This window comes from Poecilia reticulata, linkage group LG6 (genome assembly GCF_000633615.1).
Source record: "Poecilia reticulata strain Guanapo linkage group LG6, Guppy_female_1.0+MT, whole genome shotgun sequence".
Lineage (NCBI taxonomy): Eukaryota > Metazoa > Chordata > Actinopteri > Cyprinodontiformes > Poeciliidae > Poecilia > Poecilia reticulata.
Window position 1 is genome coordinate 23,497,193 of NC_024336.1, and position 19,015 is coordinate 23,516,207.

General features: G+C 35.7%; 2 protein-coding genes across 4 annotated transcripts in view; one reads left to right on the forward strand and one right to left on the reverse strand.

Moving 5' to 3' along the window:
* Positions 1-13,247, reverse strand: part of chd2 (chromodomain helicase DNA binding protein 2) — a 28,554-nt gene extending 15,307 nt beyond the window's left edge. The window contains exons 1-9 of one of the 2 annotated variants that reach the window (XM_008412360.2): positions 13,158-13,247; positions 11,726-11,785; positions 11,531-11,584; positions 8,138-8,195; positions 5,072-6,886; positions 1,679-1,913; positions 824-910; positions 595-656; positions 44-166 (exon numbers count right to left, since the gene is read on the reverse strand). In XM_008412360.2, coding sequence (XP_008410582.1) covers positions 44-166; positions 595-656; positions 824-910; positions 1,679-1,913; positions 5,072-5,133 — 569 coding nt within the window. In that variant the 5' untranslated portion in view covers positions 5,134-6,886; positions 8,138-8,195; positions 11,531-11,584; positions 11,726-11,785; positions 13,158-13,247. The remainder of the gene's footprint in view (positions 1-43; positions 167-594; positions 657-823; positions 911-1,678; positions 1,914-5,071; positions 6,887-8,137; positions 8,196-11,530; positions 11,585-11,725; positions 11,786-13,157) is intronic. The other variant, XM_008412361.2, reaches the window with a different exon arrangement.
* A 45-nt stretch (positions 13,248-13,292) lies between these two features.
* Positions 13,293-19,015, forward strand: part of fam174b (family with sequence similarity 174 member B) — a 9,937-nt gene continuing 4,214 nt past the window's right edge. For both annotated transcript variants that reach the window (XM_008412359.2, XM_008412358.2), the window contains exon 1: positions 13,293-13,367. The gene's annotated coding sequence lies outside the window, so the exon portion shown is untranslated. The remainder of the gene's footprint in view (positions 13,368-19,015) is intronic.

Consider the following 19,015-nt stretch of genomic DNA (forward strand, 5'->3'; position numbering starts at 1 on the left):
CGTTGGGTAGCTGTCTGAGGGCCAGGCTTTGTTACACTCTTACCTTCTAGCAGGAAGTCGTCTGGATCTAACTTTTTTCTCTTCCTGCTCACTGTCTGAACTGTCGGATGTCTCCTCCTTCTCCTCCTCCTCTTCATCAATTGAGTCATCATCTTTCCAGATATTTCTTATAACAAAGAAATGCCACAAGTTCACCCTCCAGGCCCGTCATAGCTGTTTATGCTCGCAGACCAAATTATGCTTAAATGGCGGCCACAAAGTGTTCAGTGTGACCAAATTTAATCAGGGATGAGTCGCTGATTCAACCAATCAAATTTGACTTAAATGTAGAACACAACCTGGCTGATGGGCACAAACCGAGCCCATTCTGAGACAAACAGATACCCATTTATAAAGTAAGCATTTACGTGACAAGCATCACAATATGGAGTCAAATTGGCTGGGGAATGACACAGACGTGAAAACAAAAGACTACTGTAAGGATGAAATGCTTAAAAAAAAAAAAAACCTCACTGGCAAAATTGATGTTAAAATAATATGACTATGACAGAATATTAAAGAAACAGAAAACATATTCCAGACCTTCGTACTTACTCCTTTTTCTTTGTTCGAGAAGATTTTCTTTTAGGGCTCTCGCTCTCAGAGTCGCTGCTGCCCTGGAGAGGAAGCCAACATGTCAGTAAACAACCCATCTAAAATGAGTTGTTGCACAAAATGTTCACTAGATGGCACAAGTGACCGATGACGGTGAGCTGATGAGTAGATGAAGTATTACATTTCAGGTTCCATTGTTCTCCCTTTAGTCTCTTTCACATCTGCTTACCTCAGCTCCGATGTTGAGACGAGCCGGCTCCTGTCTGCTGCGATTCGACCTCCTGACGCCGTACACATCTGGGTGTTCTTCCCACATCTGTAAACAAATCTGATGCTTGAAGGCAGAAATGGTAATGGAAAATAAAAATGCTTTATTCTACACTTCTCATTTACTGCTGACTGAATGTCTGTCTGACTAATACTTAAAGTTTTTGATAGGATATAACGTATCTGGCATTTGTAAAAAAAGAAAAAAAAAATCATGACTAATTCCCAAAGATTGGCAACACTTCTGTTTTGTGTCACCGTTAATGTATTCCTAAATCTCAAACTAAATTATTAAGTGACATTTGTCAACTTCAACTGTTTTGTTGTTGTAAAATGACATCATAGTCAGTTAGTCAGCGACCAATAAACATTAAGAAATGACTATTTGCATGCCTTTGAAACAAATGGACCTTTTATTTTGTACCAAGGTGAGAGAAGCCTAAAAATGGAAATGCTACTGTCTTATCCTGTTTGTGAGGGATAAACTTAAGTGTCCTGTGGATCCCTTCTTTTGGCCTTTAACTATTCAATCTTCCAACATATTCAAGACCAATCTGGGACGGTCAGCTTCAGACACAGCTCCAGGCCAAAACTCACAAAACTGGCTTACAATAAAAGAAACCGTTCCTGTGAAAGAGTTAAACCATATGAGTCCTGCAAATCCAATCTTGATTGTATTAAGAGCCCAACTACCTAATTCGAGAGAGGTCAACCTTTGCTTCCTGAAAGCTGGACCTGTAATCTGATTCAGAAACACTGATCCTCCCTTCCCATCATCCTCACCCGTCACCAGGAGTTCTAATCAAATGACCTTTACCTTCTTCACATCAGCCAGGCGCTCCTTCTTCCTGACTGGCTTGTCTTTGGCCTCGGAAGTGGCTTGCTGAGATTTGGACCCGGCGGACTCGCTCTCTGACTCGGAGCGGCTCTCCGACTCAGAGGAGCTGTTTGACTCAGAGTTGTGCGATCGCCGCCTCACACTGCCATGCTCGCTTTCTGACTGACTTCCAGACTCGGACGCCGAACGGTTGGACTCCTCTGAAGCCGAATTGCTATAGAAAAACAAAATATATTGATTCTTTGCTTGTGTGATGCAAGTGTGTTTTATATTTCCAACAAAGTGGATCAAATGGATGCATTCTCACAAACTTTGTGCAAACTGATCATCTGAGCATGTAGTGCCCCTCTTCCTATATTTCATACAATTGCCAACATCAATTTTTCTACATAAACTCAAGGTGTAAAGATCACACACCCTAATAATGGATGATTCAGATTTTACTTCCTCAATGTTCCATTTGAACCATTCTGGTTTTAGGGTGAACTCGTAATGCAACACATTTCAGCAAAACATGACAATGATAAAATACATCTCCATTCAAAACTAGTTTTTGAATTAATGAGGCAATCATAAAGCTTCTGCAATGGCCCTGCACTCAGTCCTATCAAAAATGTGTGAATTATTCTTAAAATGGAAGTCAATAAGAGAAGCCATTCAATTTAAATAAACAGAACTATTTCTCATAAGTGGACTGGTCAAACATACAGTGAAAAATTAATCCATAAGCTTGATTGCTATAAAATATGTGTGCGACTTTTCTGTAATTTATTGAGAGATGCCATCGCAAATATTAGTAAATATTAGAGCCTTTATTTTAATTATTGATGGCTGAATTGATCAAATCCACTTTAAATTCAAACTTGTGCATTCAATTATTGTGAACAAAAAAAAGATTAATTGGCTCTGTAAGCAGTTCAGCCTGTGCTCTTAGTAAGCCTGATGCCTTTTGTTTACAGGAGCAGTTTTAGAAATGATCCTGAAAAATTCTGAAGTAGAGGTATTAACCATTTGTCTTTCTTAAACATATTTTCTTATCACTCTTTAAACTGACACACTTATGACCCTTTATCACATGACTTCCAAGTTGTCCTTAATTGGGAGGAGGGTAACTTAAGCCTTTTTGTTTAGGTTTAGAGATACATTAATACACCTTTGAATTCAGCATCAACAAGAAAACTGTACAAGAAACCTCTTAGGGAATATGTCAGGGTTATTTGGGTCTCCTTGCACATAAATTCCTCAACAGTAGACATAGGAGTAAGAGTTGTACATCGAAGGTCTAGCTCTATTTAGCTTTTGCCCGTATCCTTCTCTGCATGCAGTACCTCTTTTGCTCACATGGAGTCACTATCGGCCACAGTGAATAAATCTAAGTATAGAATATAGAATATCTGAGCATAATTTAAAGAAACAAAATGTTTGAATCTTTTCCCTTTATGAAATTACAAGAGGGGATCAACAATAATAATAATAAAAAAACTACGAAATAATACGATAGAAAATGCAATAATGTGGCGGTAGTCAAGCCTTTGCCTCAATTCCTACTGCCCCTTTAAGAGCTAGATGAAGAGGGTGGGACATGGCTTTCTTCCTGAATTACTATTGGCTAGTGAGCTGTTGTGTGACGTCAAGCCAATCACAGAACTGAACGCAGGCTCCTTTAAGCAATGGTACTTCCTGTTCCTTCTGTGTAGTTCTGAGCCCAGTTTTAATACAGACAAGTGAGCAAAGTAGCCACACAAAGGGCCATTTTGTGACCTATGAGTATTTGTAAGCTGTGCTTTTTGTTTTATAAAACACAAATCCATTCAGTTTTGTTTTGCTGCCTCAATTTATCTGATAGCACACTGTTCTGATCTATAATTGTGTAAAGATGCAGAGCTGAAATCACAGGACACCATTTTACTCTCATCTTAAAAATACTAAAATGGCTGCCTGAAGATCACGCAGAAGACTACAAGGGTGATGTAACTTGCTGCAGTGCATAGTCAGTGAAAGACAGAGGAAAATTAGCTGCATTTAGCTTACAAATGTGTGGTGTCTTCATTTACAGTGGAATATAAATATTCTTTATTGTCCCTCCATGGGGGGAAAAACTGAAATTATTTTGTAAAAATCAGTAGCAAAGTGACAGGCATGCAAAGCAAGCAGATTCTAAAGGCAAGTATATAGTTATTTATTCTGACAAAAGGTCAGAATAAAGAAACTAGTTATTTGTGGGTGGGGTAATGGCTGATCAGGTCTGACACACTTTTACTGCATTGTCCTGACACCATAGAATGATCAAACAAAAACTTTATTGATTAAAGTATGTTTCCACTTCTTTTGAAACTTTTAGTCACGATATCTAGACATAAAGGAATTTTACAGTAAAAAAAACAAATGTCACCATATAAAGTGTACAGTTTGGTATGATGGTAAATATTTAATAAAGAACAAAACATTTATTTGGCTACAGAGCTAAAAAAAAAAAAAAAAAAAAAAAAAAAAACATTTGCAGAAAAGGCTTCAACTAAAACGTTACCCTTAAAATATCAAAGGCAGAATCTTACAGCAAAGGTTGCAGATAATCTTGTATGCAAAATTATCTTCCTTGTTAAATTTCTTGACACTTCTTTTTAGCACAACAAACATGAATGACCACTACCTGAGAGGAAAAAGTTGAATAAAAAAAAAAAAAAAATTACATGTATAAGTTACATCTGACTGGACACAGATGTAAAGCTGAAACTTAATGTCAAATATTGCAAACAGCATGTATTTAAAACAGCAGATAAATTAAAATAATTAAAATATGTACTGTTCAGTAAAGCCTCTAATCCGTACAAAAATAGATTTTAATAATCAGACGTGAATATCTGAAACTTATATATTTGTTGAAATACACTTAAAATAAAAAAATACACTCTAAAAAAGTACCTTGTTAAAACAACCAGTACAACATCCACAATACTGCATTTTAAAAACGTGTTCACAGGTAATGCAAGGTTTGAAAAATAAAAGGAATCTAAATATTTATAAATTGGTGCATTGCAGTACCGACTTTTAAGACAAGGTCATGTTATATGTTAAATTACATAATTTAATTTGGACTATAGTATAGGATATATAAGATTTCCTGTGGTCAAACATCAACATCTTGTGGGCAATGATGTCTGAACACAGGCCTAAAAACCTCAGTACCGAGAGTAAGAAATGGCAGGAAAAATCAGGGTGTGGCTATTAAACAATAGCAAGGTCATTCATGACAGTAGTGATCTTCTTTAAAAAGCAAAGTTGCAAATGTAACACAGATGATCAACCATGCTTGAAAAGGTAAACAAACCAGATTTGGGGGAAAAATGTAGTGTAAAGTATAATGGATCATACCTTGAAGCATTACTCTGGGTCGATCCTTCGTCCTCTTGTTTTTTATTTTTATTCTTCATCATGATAATATCCTTAAGACTCGATGGTGATGATTTGTCCTTGTATTTACTGTCAAAAAGTTCAAGGTAGCATCAACTATCATAGAAGTCCCATCAGACTGCCTTTTCTCAGGTGGCAGATAAAACCCAGACGGTGCGACACGAAATGAGAAAATAATAAATCGACTGATTTGAAAATCATAATTTACATCATTAATTTAAAGGTAACAATAGTGATAGATACCGTTATAACAAATCAAGTATTATGCGTATATTCTCCAAAATAGTCCACAGATACAGCCGCATGCCGTGAATTTTAACTGCGTCATCGCATGAAGCATTACAAAAAGAAAATATACAGACTACAAAATCGCTCACTTATCCCTTACAAAATGTAAACAAATCAAATCAATGAGAAAACGTGCTAACCAACAAGACATCTAATAGTTTCTTTTTTTTCCGCCTGGTCGCAGATTAAATATTTATCCGACTCGGATAAAGAAAAAAAATAAGAAGTATAAATTATAACTTTACAAATAACAAAAACGAGTTTGTTTCGAAAAGCTTTCAGGCCTTTGAAGTCTGCAATGCCCGACAACGCGACAGAGGCGAAGAGCAGCAGCACACTAAAAATGGAGGCGCGCCATGGCTGCCGGAGCCCAGTATGGAAAACAACGACAAGCACACGGCCAGAACAGACGGCTCCTCCAGCTCTCAAAATCAGCCAAAAAGAGACACAAAACGCACAAAATCCCCCTAAAAAGCGACCGCGTGAACACGGAGCACAAATGTACATGAAAACTAGCCGGCATCGATCGAGGACGAGCAAGAGAATATGTCTGACAAAACCCAGCGCAGCCTTCCCAAGGCTCAGCCGCCATCTAGAGCTCCTTCCCTGCTCTGAAAGCTTTGCTCTTGATTGACGTTATTTCCATTTACCCCACACTCAGGTGATGCCTAAGTCCCACCCCTTTTATTATGTTTAAATTTTACTTTATATAAACTAACAGATGATTTAAAACTTGGCAAACAAACCCCAAAATGAAACCCTTTATTCACAATTGCCAAAAGGTTATACTAGACTGTAAAAACTATATATTTTGCAGCAATTACATCACTTCCTGTTCAGCCAGGAAGAAGGACAAGCAGTAGCCATTTTATAACGTCTTTCACTATGTGCTTAGGAAACCATATGAATTGCGAAAAAAGCTCTTTGATTAATTATGTACGTTTATTAATTAATAAGAAAGCTTCAAAAATAAACAGCACCATAACATAATTTACCAATTAAACATCAAAACTTGAAAAGACTAAATTATAATAATCCATCAACATTGGACACAAAAGAAAGGGAAACCACCTTAATTGCATTTAAAACGCAACACTATAATCTGCTTCCGAGTTTTATGCGATGTCAGAATCAAAACGTGCCGGGTAAACTTTTGATTTTCCAACTGTTCAACTAATGAAACAAGGCCATTGATGTACATACATACGAGTACACACTTTATTTAAAAACAACATTTGAATGTTAAATGTACAAAGATTGATTTTCGAAACAATTCCGATTTCCTCCTAGCATCGGCGATCCATAGTGTCCATGTTGTGGTACAAAAATAATTTAAAAATGTAAAAAAAAAAAAAAATAATTCCACTCCCAAAATCCATTTAGAAAAAAGGTTTCATCTTGACAATATTTGGCTAACTGCCAAATCGCTTGCCATCTTCACGTTAAACAACGCTGTCTCCACTGCAGCAATATCCAGTTGATTGGTGTCTTGATAGGATAAAAAAACAACAGAAGAATTGTAAGCCCACAGTGGAACTAAAAAGATATGATTGACTGACTTGCTAACAGATAACGCATGAAAAAACTACAGTAAAAACAAATGAACTACTTGGCTAGGTTTGAGTTGTGTTAGCAAAAGTTGTTGGTGTTCTGTAATAGAATATAAATGTATAAAGTAAAATGTCAAGTAAAATTTTTTTGTCATTAACCGTAATTAACAGTCAGTATGACAATGTAGTGAATGTACAAGTGGGTTTGTAGAGTTTTGTAGTAACTTATTTTGATTCATGCGCGCATAAATTTTAGCAGACGTTTAAATTCCAGTACAACACAAAATTTTATAAGAACTAACAAATTAAGACTTGCACATGGGACTTGTTAGCATTAGGTTAAAGTATAATGCAACAATATGCATGTGTCACTGTTTACTTTGCTACATTTGGTGGGCCATGAAAAGTTTTGAATAGTTCTCATTAAGTAAAAACCAAAAAAAAGCAAAATAAAAAAAAAATAAAAAAGAAGTAATTAAGTGGCCACTAGGGGCAAATGCATCAAAGCATTTTACACCAAAAACATTTTTGTTTTGTGGGAAACGTTGGTTGAGCAACAGTTGTAATCAAATTACAATTACACAAAATATAAACTCAGCAGATTAGCAAACAACACACATTAAAACCAAAATAAAATCTATTGTTTTAATGGATCAGGGTTAACTTTCAAACAACCAAGTTCCGACCACCAACACATTAGCACGCTCGATAAAGATGTTGTTCTGAGTGTGGAAAACCTAATGTATGCCTTAACATCAGAACGAGTGTGTTGTTGTTTTGGAAGACATTTTAAGAAACAAAGAATTTATGTATTCAAGCCTTGCTTAAGACACAACTAACTACTTGACTATTCAGCAAAATAATGGCAGCTCAAGAAAAAAATTAACTTTTTCTTACGAGTGCCACAAGGATACAATCTTAATATCCAAGAAAAAAACTTAACTTTTATCAAAAGTTAAACCAGTTGAGCTAGCTGCATTTTGCATACACTGATAAACAACACATGGTTTTAGAATGCCTCCCCCAGTTCATATGTACTGCTTGGTCAAGCCTGTATATCTACAACTCAATGTGGCCAAGACACAGTTAATATAAAATAACTGGGCCAGATTTCCTAACTCTATTAAAATAGAATGGCATAGGTATTCAAACTTCCTCATATTTCAATATTGAAATGGGAGGAACTTACAAAGTTGTCTTCTTTCTATTCAGATTTGGGACATCTTCTTGCAAGTCTTCTTTGTTTGCTGTGGAATTGAAAAAAGAAACAATTAATGATAACCATTAACCTACATGAGGTCTGCAACATTTCCCTTTTTAGGTTCACAATAAAAAAAATCAAAAAGGATTCTAGTCAACGTGATAAATACAAGTGCCACAGTTGCGTCTTAATTGATAAAGAATATGTCAGATGTATATTTGAATCAATAGTGTGGCTTCAGATAAAAAAAATATTACATCCTAAGGCAGAAACAACTATGAGGTTTCCCATTGGACTGTCTTGAGACTCCAGTTTACATTAAAATACACCTAGCTGCCAATCAACATTTAAAACTAGTTCCATTTGTTCTTCTTTCCTATGCTCTGCATTACAAGGTCAACAAAATTTCTGAACAATTTAAAGAAACCATGGTGAAGAAATTTTGAGTCAAGGGGCATACTGGGGTTACTTCTTGTAAAAATTCCCACTTAATATATATATATATATTTTTTAAAACACAAGCAAACAAAACCAAAACTTCTTTAAACAAGTTTTGTTTGTCTTGACATTTTGACTTAATCAGAAAATATTGCGTTTTATGTATCAGTTTTCCACATTGCCAATACATTTTTATAACTTTATGATATAAACATTATACCATTTCTGTCCAAAAGGTGGATGGACTGGGTGGGGCTACATGATAAATTGCAAATTTCTTGTTACAGTTTGCATTATACCTATTGCAAAGAACTGCTTGAAGTTAATGTTAGTTAATTAAGTAGTATGAATTCAGACTTTTCTGTGTTTGCAATCTATCCATTGACACCAGGTATTTTAGAGGTTGTAGAGTTGCCAAGATGGTAGTTTTTGAATTGCCAAAAAATCAGAAGTCAACAAGAAGCAACTTCTTCAACAGAACTTTAATTTTTGGTAGAAATCATTTGCGTCTCTACTTCAACACACCTGAGTCAAATAGGTATATCATTAGCAGGATTCTGGAGAACTTGACTGCATACTGAGGAGGCCACTCAAACATTTAATTCAGGTGTGTTGGACCAAGGCCATATCTAAAAGTTGCATGACACCAGTCCTTGAGGAATGGAGTTGAAGGCCCCTGATGTATGGCTTGAGTTCAAAGTAGAAAGACATAAACACCATTTACTTATTTTTTATTTATCATAAGAGATTTTGTGATAATGATGTAAAAACCAAAATCACATACTGAGTGTTTTCCCAAACACCCTGTAGTCGTAATGTTACTGTTTGGGCAAAGTTAATTCAAATGACAAACAATTTTATGTTTGATCCATTTTTGATAGGTGTTTAATCAGCACAAAAACATACTCTTGTACACAAGTAGGTGTTAACATGTTAAAAAACCATTCGGATATTCGAAGCCATGTGAGTATGGCATAGGCTTTCAAAAGGAGTGTCATTTTGTAAGGAAAATTGTAACCACTGGTCTTAAAGACTGACTCAACGATACTGAAGACAAATGGAACTCATCCATGATCAACTGAGAAACTGAAGTAAATTGGTTACTGAATTAATTACAAACTATTAATGCAGTAGTAAAACCTTTTTTTTAATTTTTTTTTTATTATTGTTTTGACGATATTAAAACAATTTCCACGGAACACAGAATTTACAGCATGGCGGTCATTTGATGAAATACACGTTTGGTACACGTTTAACATTTCCATCACGTGTACTTCTGTTTTGACAACCGATTGTATTCATTTAAGTGCAAAACTATTGTTTACTAAATTGTAACCAGCCAATTTAACATTTCCAAACATTTTTGTACTATGAAAATCCCCGTTTCCGCCAACAGGTGAACTGAAGAAGACGGGAGCTCAGTATGATCGGAAAATGATCAACAACAACTATTTTTTGTACTACATTATAAATATGGATATGAGTTAAGGTGAAAAACAAAATTGGGAGCATAGGTTGTTGGGACTTTAAAGCCACCACTAGGGGGCAATCAAACTTAAACACTTTTTAAGCCAGGGCTAGCCATAATTTTTCCTACCTTAATGTAATGTGTGAATTGACAGTAACCAATCTAGGTCAATCACTGCTATGCCTTTAAGTTGGTAAAGTAGTCACAGAGCAGAGTTGGTCAGTAAGTGTGACTGGGGGTTGGGATGTTATAGTCAACAAAGCTACAGTAGCTGCTTTGAATCAGTGATATTTGTAGTCAGCAGAGGGGTTGGCTTTTTTTTAGTCCAATTATCTTGATAGATAAGTTGGTAGTCATACATTTGCAGGGATAATTAAATAATGGGCAAGTGAAATTTTGCCTGATAAGAGTACTCTTGTCTTTGTAAAGGGTTTGTTAAGCTAACTTGCTAATTGAAAGCATATTACGTCATTGTGAAAAAGCAACACAGCTGGATGAAAATAAATAGCCGAATTTATCATCTGTAGCAGAGTGGAGTTCCAAATTAACGAATGAAAATTGTGTTAAAAGGGTTTTGTGTAACACAGCGGTTTATGTATTTTAAGGCGAGAGCATTCATAACAAACTAAAAAATCCCCAGTTAAGTAAAGCCATGCCCCACTACTTTTGGTTTGGCCATAGGTAGCCTGGATTTATTAAAGCAACATACATCTTACTTGAGTGTCACTTTCTATTGTGAAACATGTTCAATGTAAGTAAGTGTTGAACCAGTTTATCAGTAATGTCAAATTTGATTTTAATAAATATATGTGCATGGCAGGCTAGCTATTTATAATACATTCTCAATTAATTGAAATGAGATCAGATGTTGATTTTTGACATGGAATAGGGTGCTGAAGTTGACTCTTTGTTGTTATGCCTTGGACCTGCCAAAGGAGGCAGTCACATAGTTGAGGTTGCCTGAAATCGTGAAGTGAGGGGCATCAATACATTATAATAAATGGTAGTTCAGTCATTCATTGGCTACACAACTTTAGTAGCAAATTGTTTTGAGATATGCCAAGTGGTTCACCACGAGTTATCGATAGTTGTAAAAGTTTGTTTAAATTCGCAAATTTATCGCGAAACTGTATTTTGACAAGAGGTTATTGATATGACGTTTCCGTTTCTATGGCTGGAACCATGCAAAACGTATGTTTTGTAATATAAATACTTATACTAAAAAAGACGTAGTCAGGGTAACCTAGTTTCAAGCTAGCCAGTACCTGAGCCTGCCAGAAATACATAGTTTGTCACACATAAAACCACTTACAAGTACTCGTTTGCCAGAGCTTACATTTCTTTAAGATAATACGACAGATAAATCAGGAGCTGATTTATCTTTCGTATTAAGATAATACGAAACATATGACACAAATAACATACATTTGGTCATCTAACAACATTTTTCAATTTGTGTCAAGAATAATACTTACAGATTTCCAATGCAGAATGAATCCGTCAAAGTTCTTCAATTTGCGGCGCCTAACCTTTAAAACAGAAACATAACGATTCAGAAAAGACAAAGAGAAAACAGCACACCCTACTGGTTACACATATAAATGTATTGAAGTAAAGACAGAAAATTGTAACTGCACAGGACAGCTTGAATTACATAAAATAAAACATACCATTCTACATGTTCAAAGCAATCTTCAATTTGACGCTCTGCAAAACATCAATCGGAATTTCTGTAAAAAAAAAAAAAAAAAAAGCATAATTGTGATTAGTCATGCCAAACAAATTTGCAAATTCTTATTACCAATAAAACCAGTAACCGATTTTCATGCCTACCATACATACATTTTAACTGGTAAATGGTTTATTGAATAGTGATAAAGTATTTGTTTATTTAGTCAATGAAAGGTTTGATTTTTGATGTACTTAGTGGTTCAAAATCCCAAGTAAATCTGCCTTAAACCGTGGCATCCATTTCAGAACAGCCTTCAGTCGACATTTTGTCTATGTGCTGGGTGATACTAATCCCTTGGATTTTAAAGTAGTGCCTGATTCAAATAACTAATTTAAGACTTGATATAATCTATTTCACTGTTTGACTTTAAAAGCAAATGTCTCAATATCCCTATTTGTGAGACAGAGAAACCATTATTAAGAGAAAATAATTTATTTATTTATTATATATCAAATAGATTTTCTTCATATTAACAAGTTTGGTTAGAATTTCTAACTTAAAATTCTTTACTGACATAAACTAAAGCAGGAATGTCCCAAAAAAAGAAAGACTTATGATAAATATCCATATTACTTCTCTATTCAGTACCTCAAAGGGTTAAAAGCCAACACCCTATTTTGTATTTCGACATATATCTAAGCTTTTATAACATAAAGAACCTTTAGTTAGCAATCAGGTCAAACATAGTAATGTGTGGGGTTCAAAAGTACAGAATTATTGTCAAAAGTTATATTTTTAACGTTTTAACAAGTTCTCACTATCTGTTACTATTGTTTAAAATGACTAAGCATTTTGAAAAACCCTTTTCCAGAAAATCTGCTGCAAACTACATTTGCAATCTTTATGAAATGATTATACCGAAAAAAGAAAGATTTTATTTATTTTTTGTTATTTCCAATCCGATGAAAAAGCTCAAAAACGGAATAAACTGAAAATAAACAAAAATGTACTTAAGGCTGTTGTGTTGTTTCCAACTGATGTCAATAAAACGTTTAAAAAACGAAAGATGAAGGCAATTGTCCTGTTTTTGTCGAGTAAAACCAGAGAAGAGTATTTTGCCCTCTCAAGGACAAAGCAAATTTTAAATGCGTAGGTTAAAATAACTCCAAATACATCAAGAATAAATGCACTTCTCCACACATGAACCGAGTTAGCTCAAAACACAGATAGCAAACATGCAAAATTTGTAAACTAAAACATAATTGTAAGCTTTTTACAGTATGCTAAAGGTTTTCTCCATTCTTCGAGGACAACACACCATGGCCATTTTTACAACACTGCGCCTAACTGTCGTTCTATCCACCATATTGCCATGCGCGCCTGATTCATATTTTACGGCTAATAATACAGGATTTCTCGCAGTTTCTTACCAATTTCATCATCCGTGGCTACCCCCCATCGTCTAACGCCGCCACCGTCGCATTTAGGGGAGATTTTCGTCGTTTTGGTGGGGTTTTGACCTGCGCCGTCGCCCTCTTCATGTTGCCCGTCCTTCGCACCTCGCTTCTCTGCTGTGTCTGTCCTCTCCGCCTCTGCCTGCGATCATATCCTTCAACGGCTCTGCCCACTTTCCTCTCAACGTAAGCCAAACTTCACTTCCTCTACAGCCCCATCCAGACAGCTGGGGCAACCCAAGTAACCGGAGAAAGGCCAGAAAAACTAGCATTTAATGACCATGGACAAGTTTAATATTTTCTTTAGAAACATTCGTACTAACATGAAAACCTATAACAACGAATATGTTGTTTTTTTTCTGTTTGATTTTTTTTTTTTTTGTCGAAAAATCTCTTCGCACCCAAACTGTAAAGGCAAAATTAAGTTTAACTGGGTTTGAGTAAATTGATTTTCTCACCAGAGGCCAATAAAGAAAAGATAAACCAAAAATAGTAAAGTATTAAATTAAAGTGCAACTCATTTTAGTCTTTTGGTCATAACCAGAGTATAATAAATTTGAATTTGGTGTAACATTCTTTTCACATAGGTGTAAATATAAAATCTGTAAGGAGTAAGCAGAAATTTGGCCCATTTTCAGATATTCTGAGACCTTCCACATCTGAATTTGCACTATAGCAAATGACATCACTGCTCATTTGTGGCTGGATGGGTGCTTACTGATACTCTGAACACATCATAATAAAAAAGACTTTACTTACCATAATAATTAATATTTTTGTTTTATATGGTATTGTTTTGTGGTTAAAAAATATATGTGAGAGTCAATATTTTAATTGCATTTTTAATATAGGACCAGTACAATAATTTGACTGATGAATTTAAAAAAGTCAGAAATGCAGTGAACTCACTCATGGTCAGTGAGTGAGTTCACTGCAGTTGGCAACCTTGCCCAAGGTTGCCAACTACCTCTATCTCACTCTTTTGCTCTGCCTAGGTAATTCTCATGACAAATCAATAAGTGGCTTGCACTCAAACTTTGCAGTTTTGGTTGTTTTGTACCTTAATACCTTTCTAACATTTTTCAGGTATAAAATGGTATGGTCCTCTGTGGGTTGTCGAACACCTACCATGACTTAGTTTGTTCATGCCAAAGTAAAAAAACACACACACATTGACACATAATGATTTATGAGTGGGAGTCATAATCTCTCATGTTTGATATCAGTCCTTTTTTCTGAACAGGGATCAGAACTAAAACAAATGGAAGAATGGAAGGAGAGTTTCAAATTTTGCTTTCAAATGGTAATGTCCAATTGAATTATTACAATTTTTCACCCAGAATCATAACAATATTTAACCACAACAAAAAAATAATTCCATATATCACTTGTTTAAGTACATTGTTATAAAATATTTTTGTTTCTAAGTACGGAATGGATGTATGGATGGAAAGAAATTGCATGGAATGATACAAAACAGAGATTTAAGAAAAGACAGAAATTAATAATTTTTTTGTATGGGATTTTGTAAACAATCTCCTTATGCAAATTTTAATTTAATAGATATAAAAAGATTAAACTTCCTTCCACATGAACATGAAACTGTGATCCAAAGTAAATAGGGGAGATTGCATTCACAAGAAAATGAATTCTAAATGTTTTAGTTGAAACCTGTTTGGGGCTGATCAGAACTTGCTTTCAGTAACTTTGTTTGAACTGAATATGCAGGAACTAGGGGCTGTTTTTTCCTGACTGAATAAAAAAGAGGGCTAGAGAACCTGAAAATAGCCATGCAATCGATATCCAGGGCAGTCACGGATTTGGAGGGGTGGTACTTGGACAGTCCAGACTACTATTTTGGTAATGAGCCTCAGTTCTACCTACATAGTGATGAATTTAGTCAGGTATCTCTAGATGCTGCAGCAGTAGAATGGATTCAGATTTTGCTCTCTCTTTAAAACTATCCCAGCCCTTTAGTTGTTAGGGTATTGTGTCCTGCATGTCTTCTTGGCCATAACCATGTCTTTTGTTTTATTGGGGGTAAAGAGAGATTTGCTCACTAGATTTCTTACTTCTATATGCTTCTTATTAGTGACTCACTCGAGTTATATTGAGTTATATAGGATGAGGTTTTCCACGGTCATTTAAATTTGAGAGGACACCTTTTGGTATGTGGTGACCCAGAAAAATTGTGATTTTTAAAGAGCAAATGAAAATATGCACCTTAACACTGACATTTGTCTCTTCAGTAAAACCATGTAATATATATTCAGCTGTTTTTAAAACAAAGTATTGACAATATCAACTATGATTTACTAAGCCACCTTTGGGATTTTTTTTTTTTACATCTTTATTCCAGTTTCAGGTTGTATTTTACTTCTCAGTCTCATGACTGCATGAGCTGTCCAAGCTGAAATGTTGACAAGTTTGACTAAGGTGATCCTGGGCCTTACTTTATGATTTCTTTTTGAATAGTTTTGCCACCATACAGATTTCAAAACCAATGTAACACCAGTTCCTAGTGGCTCTCTGGGATGGCATTGTTGATGCCATCCGGTGCTTGGAAGAAGATGCAGCATCAACATTTTATTTAGGGAAATATTAAAGCTGTTGTTTTGAAATACATGTTCATATTTGCAGGTGCATAATCTGTGAAAGTAGAATTAAGAGTTGTGTGCTATAAAGAAAATCAATAAATCACACAAAGGATAAAATTCTCTCTTCTTGTGTTATGGCAGACTTCATCAATCTTAGCCTTTCAGGGAGAAACTCTGCACTGTCCTATAAAAAAGAAAAACCCAAAACTTGGTTAACTTTGGCTGATCAGTCAGTGCAGCCTTTGTTCAGCAGTCTATGAAGGCCCCAGGAATGTACTCCTCCCCCATCACTGGCCAATGAGAGTCACATGAATCAGAGCGCATGCTCCTCACGGTGGAAGATTTCTTTAAAAAGATCCACAGCCTAGCAACAGCAGCACCCTGCAAAATCAGAACAAATCCTGACACCATTAGTTATATGAGTACTGCTACTAACTGAGAGCTTGGATGTATAAAGTGACTTCAGGTTTCACCAACTTGTCTACAAGAACATCTGAAATTGTTATGTTGGAGATATAAAATTGAACTACCTGATAGTAAAGCAATGTTTCTTCTTAGGAACATGTTTTGATTTTAATTCAGGGTTGTTATGAGTCCTGAGGGACATTATGCTGCATTTTTGTGTGGATGGATGTTTCTGGATGGACACATTTTCTACTGTGCAGTTGATGCAGCTCTTAAAGTCATATAGTGGAAGCTTGTACATTCAATCTTTTGAAGAAATAGACTTAATCTGATCATTGCCACAAAAGAAACTTTGTGGACTTCAGCTTTACAACCACTGTGTGAACCTTGGTATTCACGTGGCTCAGCAGCACATGCTGCTACTTACAGGGAAACACTTTTTTTTTTTTTTTTTTACTGGAAAGGATGGCGGAACTGCAGTCGTTTTATCTCTACTACAGCTCTGAACTCGGTTGCAAAAGGGCGTGCCTTGCATAGCCTGCTGAAAATACGAAAGACAACAGGAAGGTTTGCTTTCTTGGGCGTTTAGGTTGACTGTTTCACCCTGCAAACATTTCTTGCCGTCTCAAAACATGCATGACTAATTTTTTTTTCAATAAGCCATTGAAGTCATAAAACATCTTTAGATTTTTTTTTTAACTGATTTAAAACAAGAGTGTCAAAATGAACAAAATCAAAACGTCTGTGTTATTTAATGTACTGAGTAATGTTGAACTGAGCTATTACTGGCTTTACTGCTCAACTACGACAGGATCGGTGCCTTTACAACCAAGTATAAGCCAACTAAAGTGAACAAAGCAAGACACCACCAGCTACATTTGTCCTGATGAGGCACAGCTTTGTGACAACCTGCTCAGTAGTGTGTGTAAAAAAACACCCTGACCTTGTGAGGCTAGTACTCTTTTATACCTGTGAAAGTGTACGGTAGGACATGGCACCAAGATGTTAGTTTGGGTCTTCATGGATCAGACTCACATCCAACTGATGCTTCATTGCATTATGATATGGAAACTTTGGAGGTAAAAACAGCAGGTTATATTTTTGGTTGTGCCCCTTGTACAACCATTGAGCTACTTTTTAAAGTAAGGGGCAGGCCACCGTCATCAGGAAATACTGTTTACGTGAAAGGGTGTGGATGTTCTGCAACGATACACAGGTATGTGTCAAACCAACATCCGATGTTTGTTATAAGCATCGCGCTACTTCTGCCACCCAACATTCTTCCCATACCTGGCTATTCATGTGGTATAAAATAAATTGCGAATAATCATTTCACCCCACCTTCTTCCATCGCCCTGTGCTCTAGCTCTGATGCTCGTACACTCATTGATAGCGCTTTCAGTGGTGCACAGGGTTAAGGGCTGCAACCTGATGGGTCTTCAGTCCTAATTGGAACAAAGTGTGATGCAGTATGTAATTTGACTCCTTTCTGTCAGAAGCAGCATTAACTTCTTGTCTTATGACTAAAGGCCATACTTCATTTAATAAAAAAAATGCATGAGTAATCTTGACCTCCTTCCCCCCTCCATGACCCTCTCTGTTCACCACTAGTCTTTTTGTGATAGGAACTGACAAGTGGAGAACAAAAGAGCTGTAGTTTTGGAGATGCTATGATCCTCACACTTGTTCTGTCTACATAACCCGCCCACTAAAAGGTGATGCGATAAAAAGATCGTTATCATTTACCTCACCTATTATTAGTTATAGTGTTAATCAGTGTATATTGGATAAAACTGAATCAAATATCACCACAACAATGACAATGGCTTATACAAATGGCTTAAGATAAGGGGTCTTTAACTAGGGGTAACAAGTACCTCTGCTTGTGGTTTTTGGGCTGCCTTTAGAAGTATCAGAAGAAATGTCATTATTTATTGAACAGGTTGTTGGAAACAAATTAACTGTGATGTAGACCTGATATCTATACACTGTACTTTGAAATCCTAATATTTATAGAACTTTTTTATAAATTAAAAACAAGTAAATAAATAAATAGGAACCATTATCAAAGATGATGGATGTGTATATTTGCAGGGGTTTTATTCTAAAATCTAAAGAATTAATAATATTAAAGCCTTTCAGAAAACTGCAACTTTAGCAAATTTATTGTTATTTTTCATTATTGCAGTTTTGGAAGGTCAACTTCCTTATAAATGTTCAAAGTCCATGTATACAGGTTGTATTATTATTTTGTGCTGCCACCTGGTGGCCTTGGTTAAAAAAACTCCATTTGGATTAAATAGCGATCCAAATAGAACTCCAAATAAGCTTCTTGCTTATTTGGAATTAAGCAAGAAGCACGTTACGCTAATCTGAAAATTGCATAGATAGTTTGGATAAGACAAAACATCTTATCCAACAAGCTGTGACGGTTAGTATTAACGGGAATGTTACTGAAAAGTGAGATGCAAGTGTAAGTGTAATAAATACAAAATATGTCTCCTCTATCACTGTTTACCAATAGTCGCAGGTCAATTGTTAGACCTGTATCGGTCTTTTGTAGACACCGGTCTATGATTTCCTCTAATTTAATAAAAGGATTTCACTATCGTGAACTGAAAGTCTTCCCTGGGAAGCAGTGTTGCTCTCTGCTCGCTAATGGTTACACTGTTGGTGCATTCAAATGCTGTCGGAAATTTCTAAAAGGCCTGTCAACCTTTTTTATACACTGCTCAAAGAAATAAAGGGAACACTTAAACAACACAATATAACTCCAAGTAAATCAAACTTCTGTGAAATCATACTGTCCACTTAGGAAGCAACACTGATTGA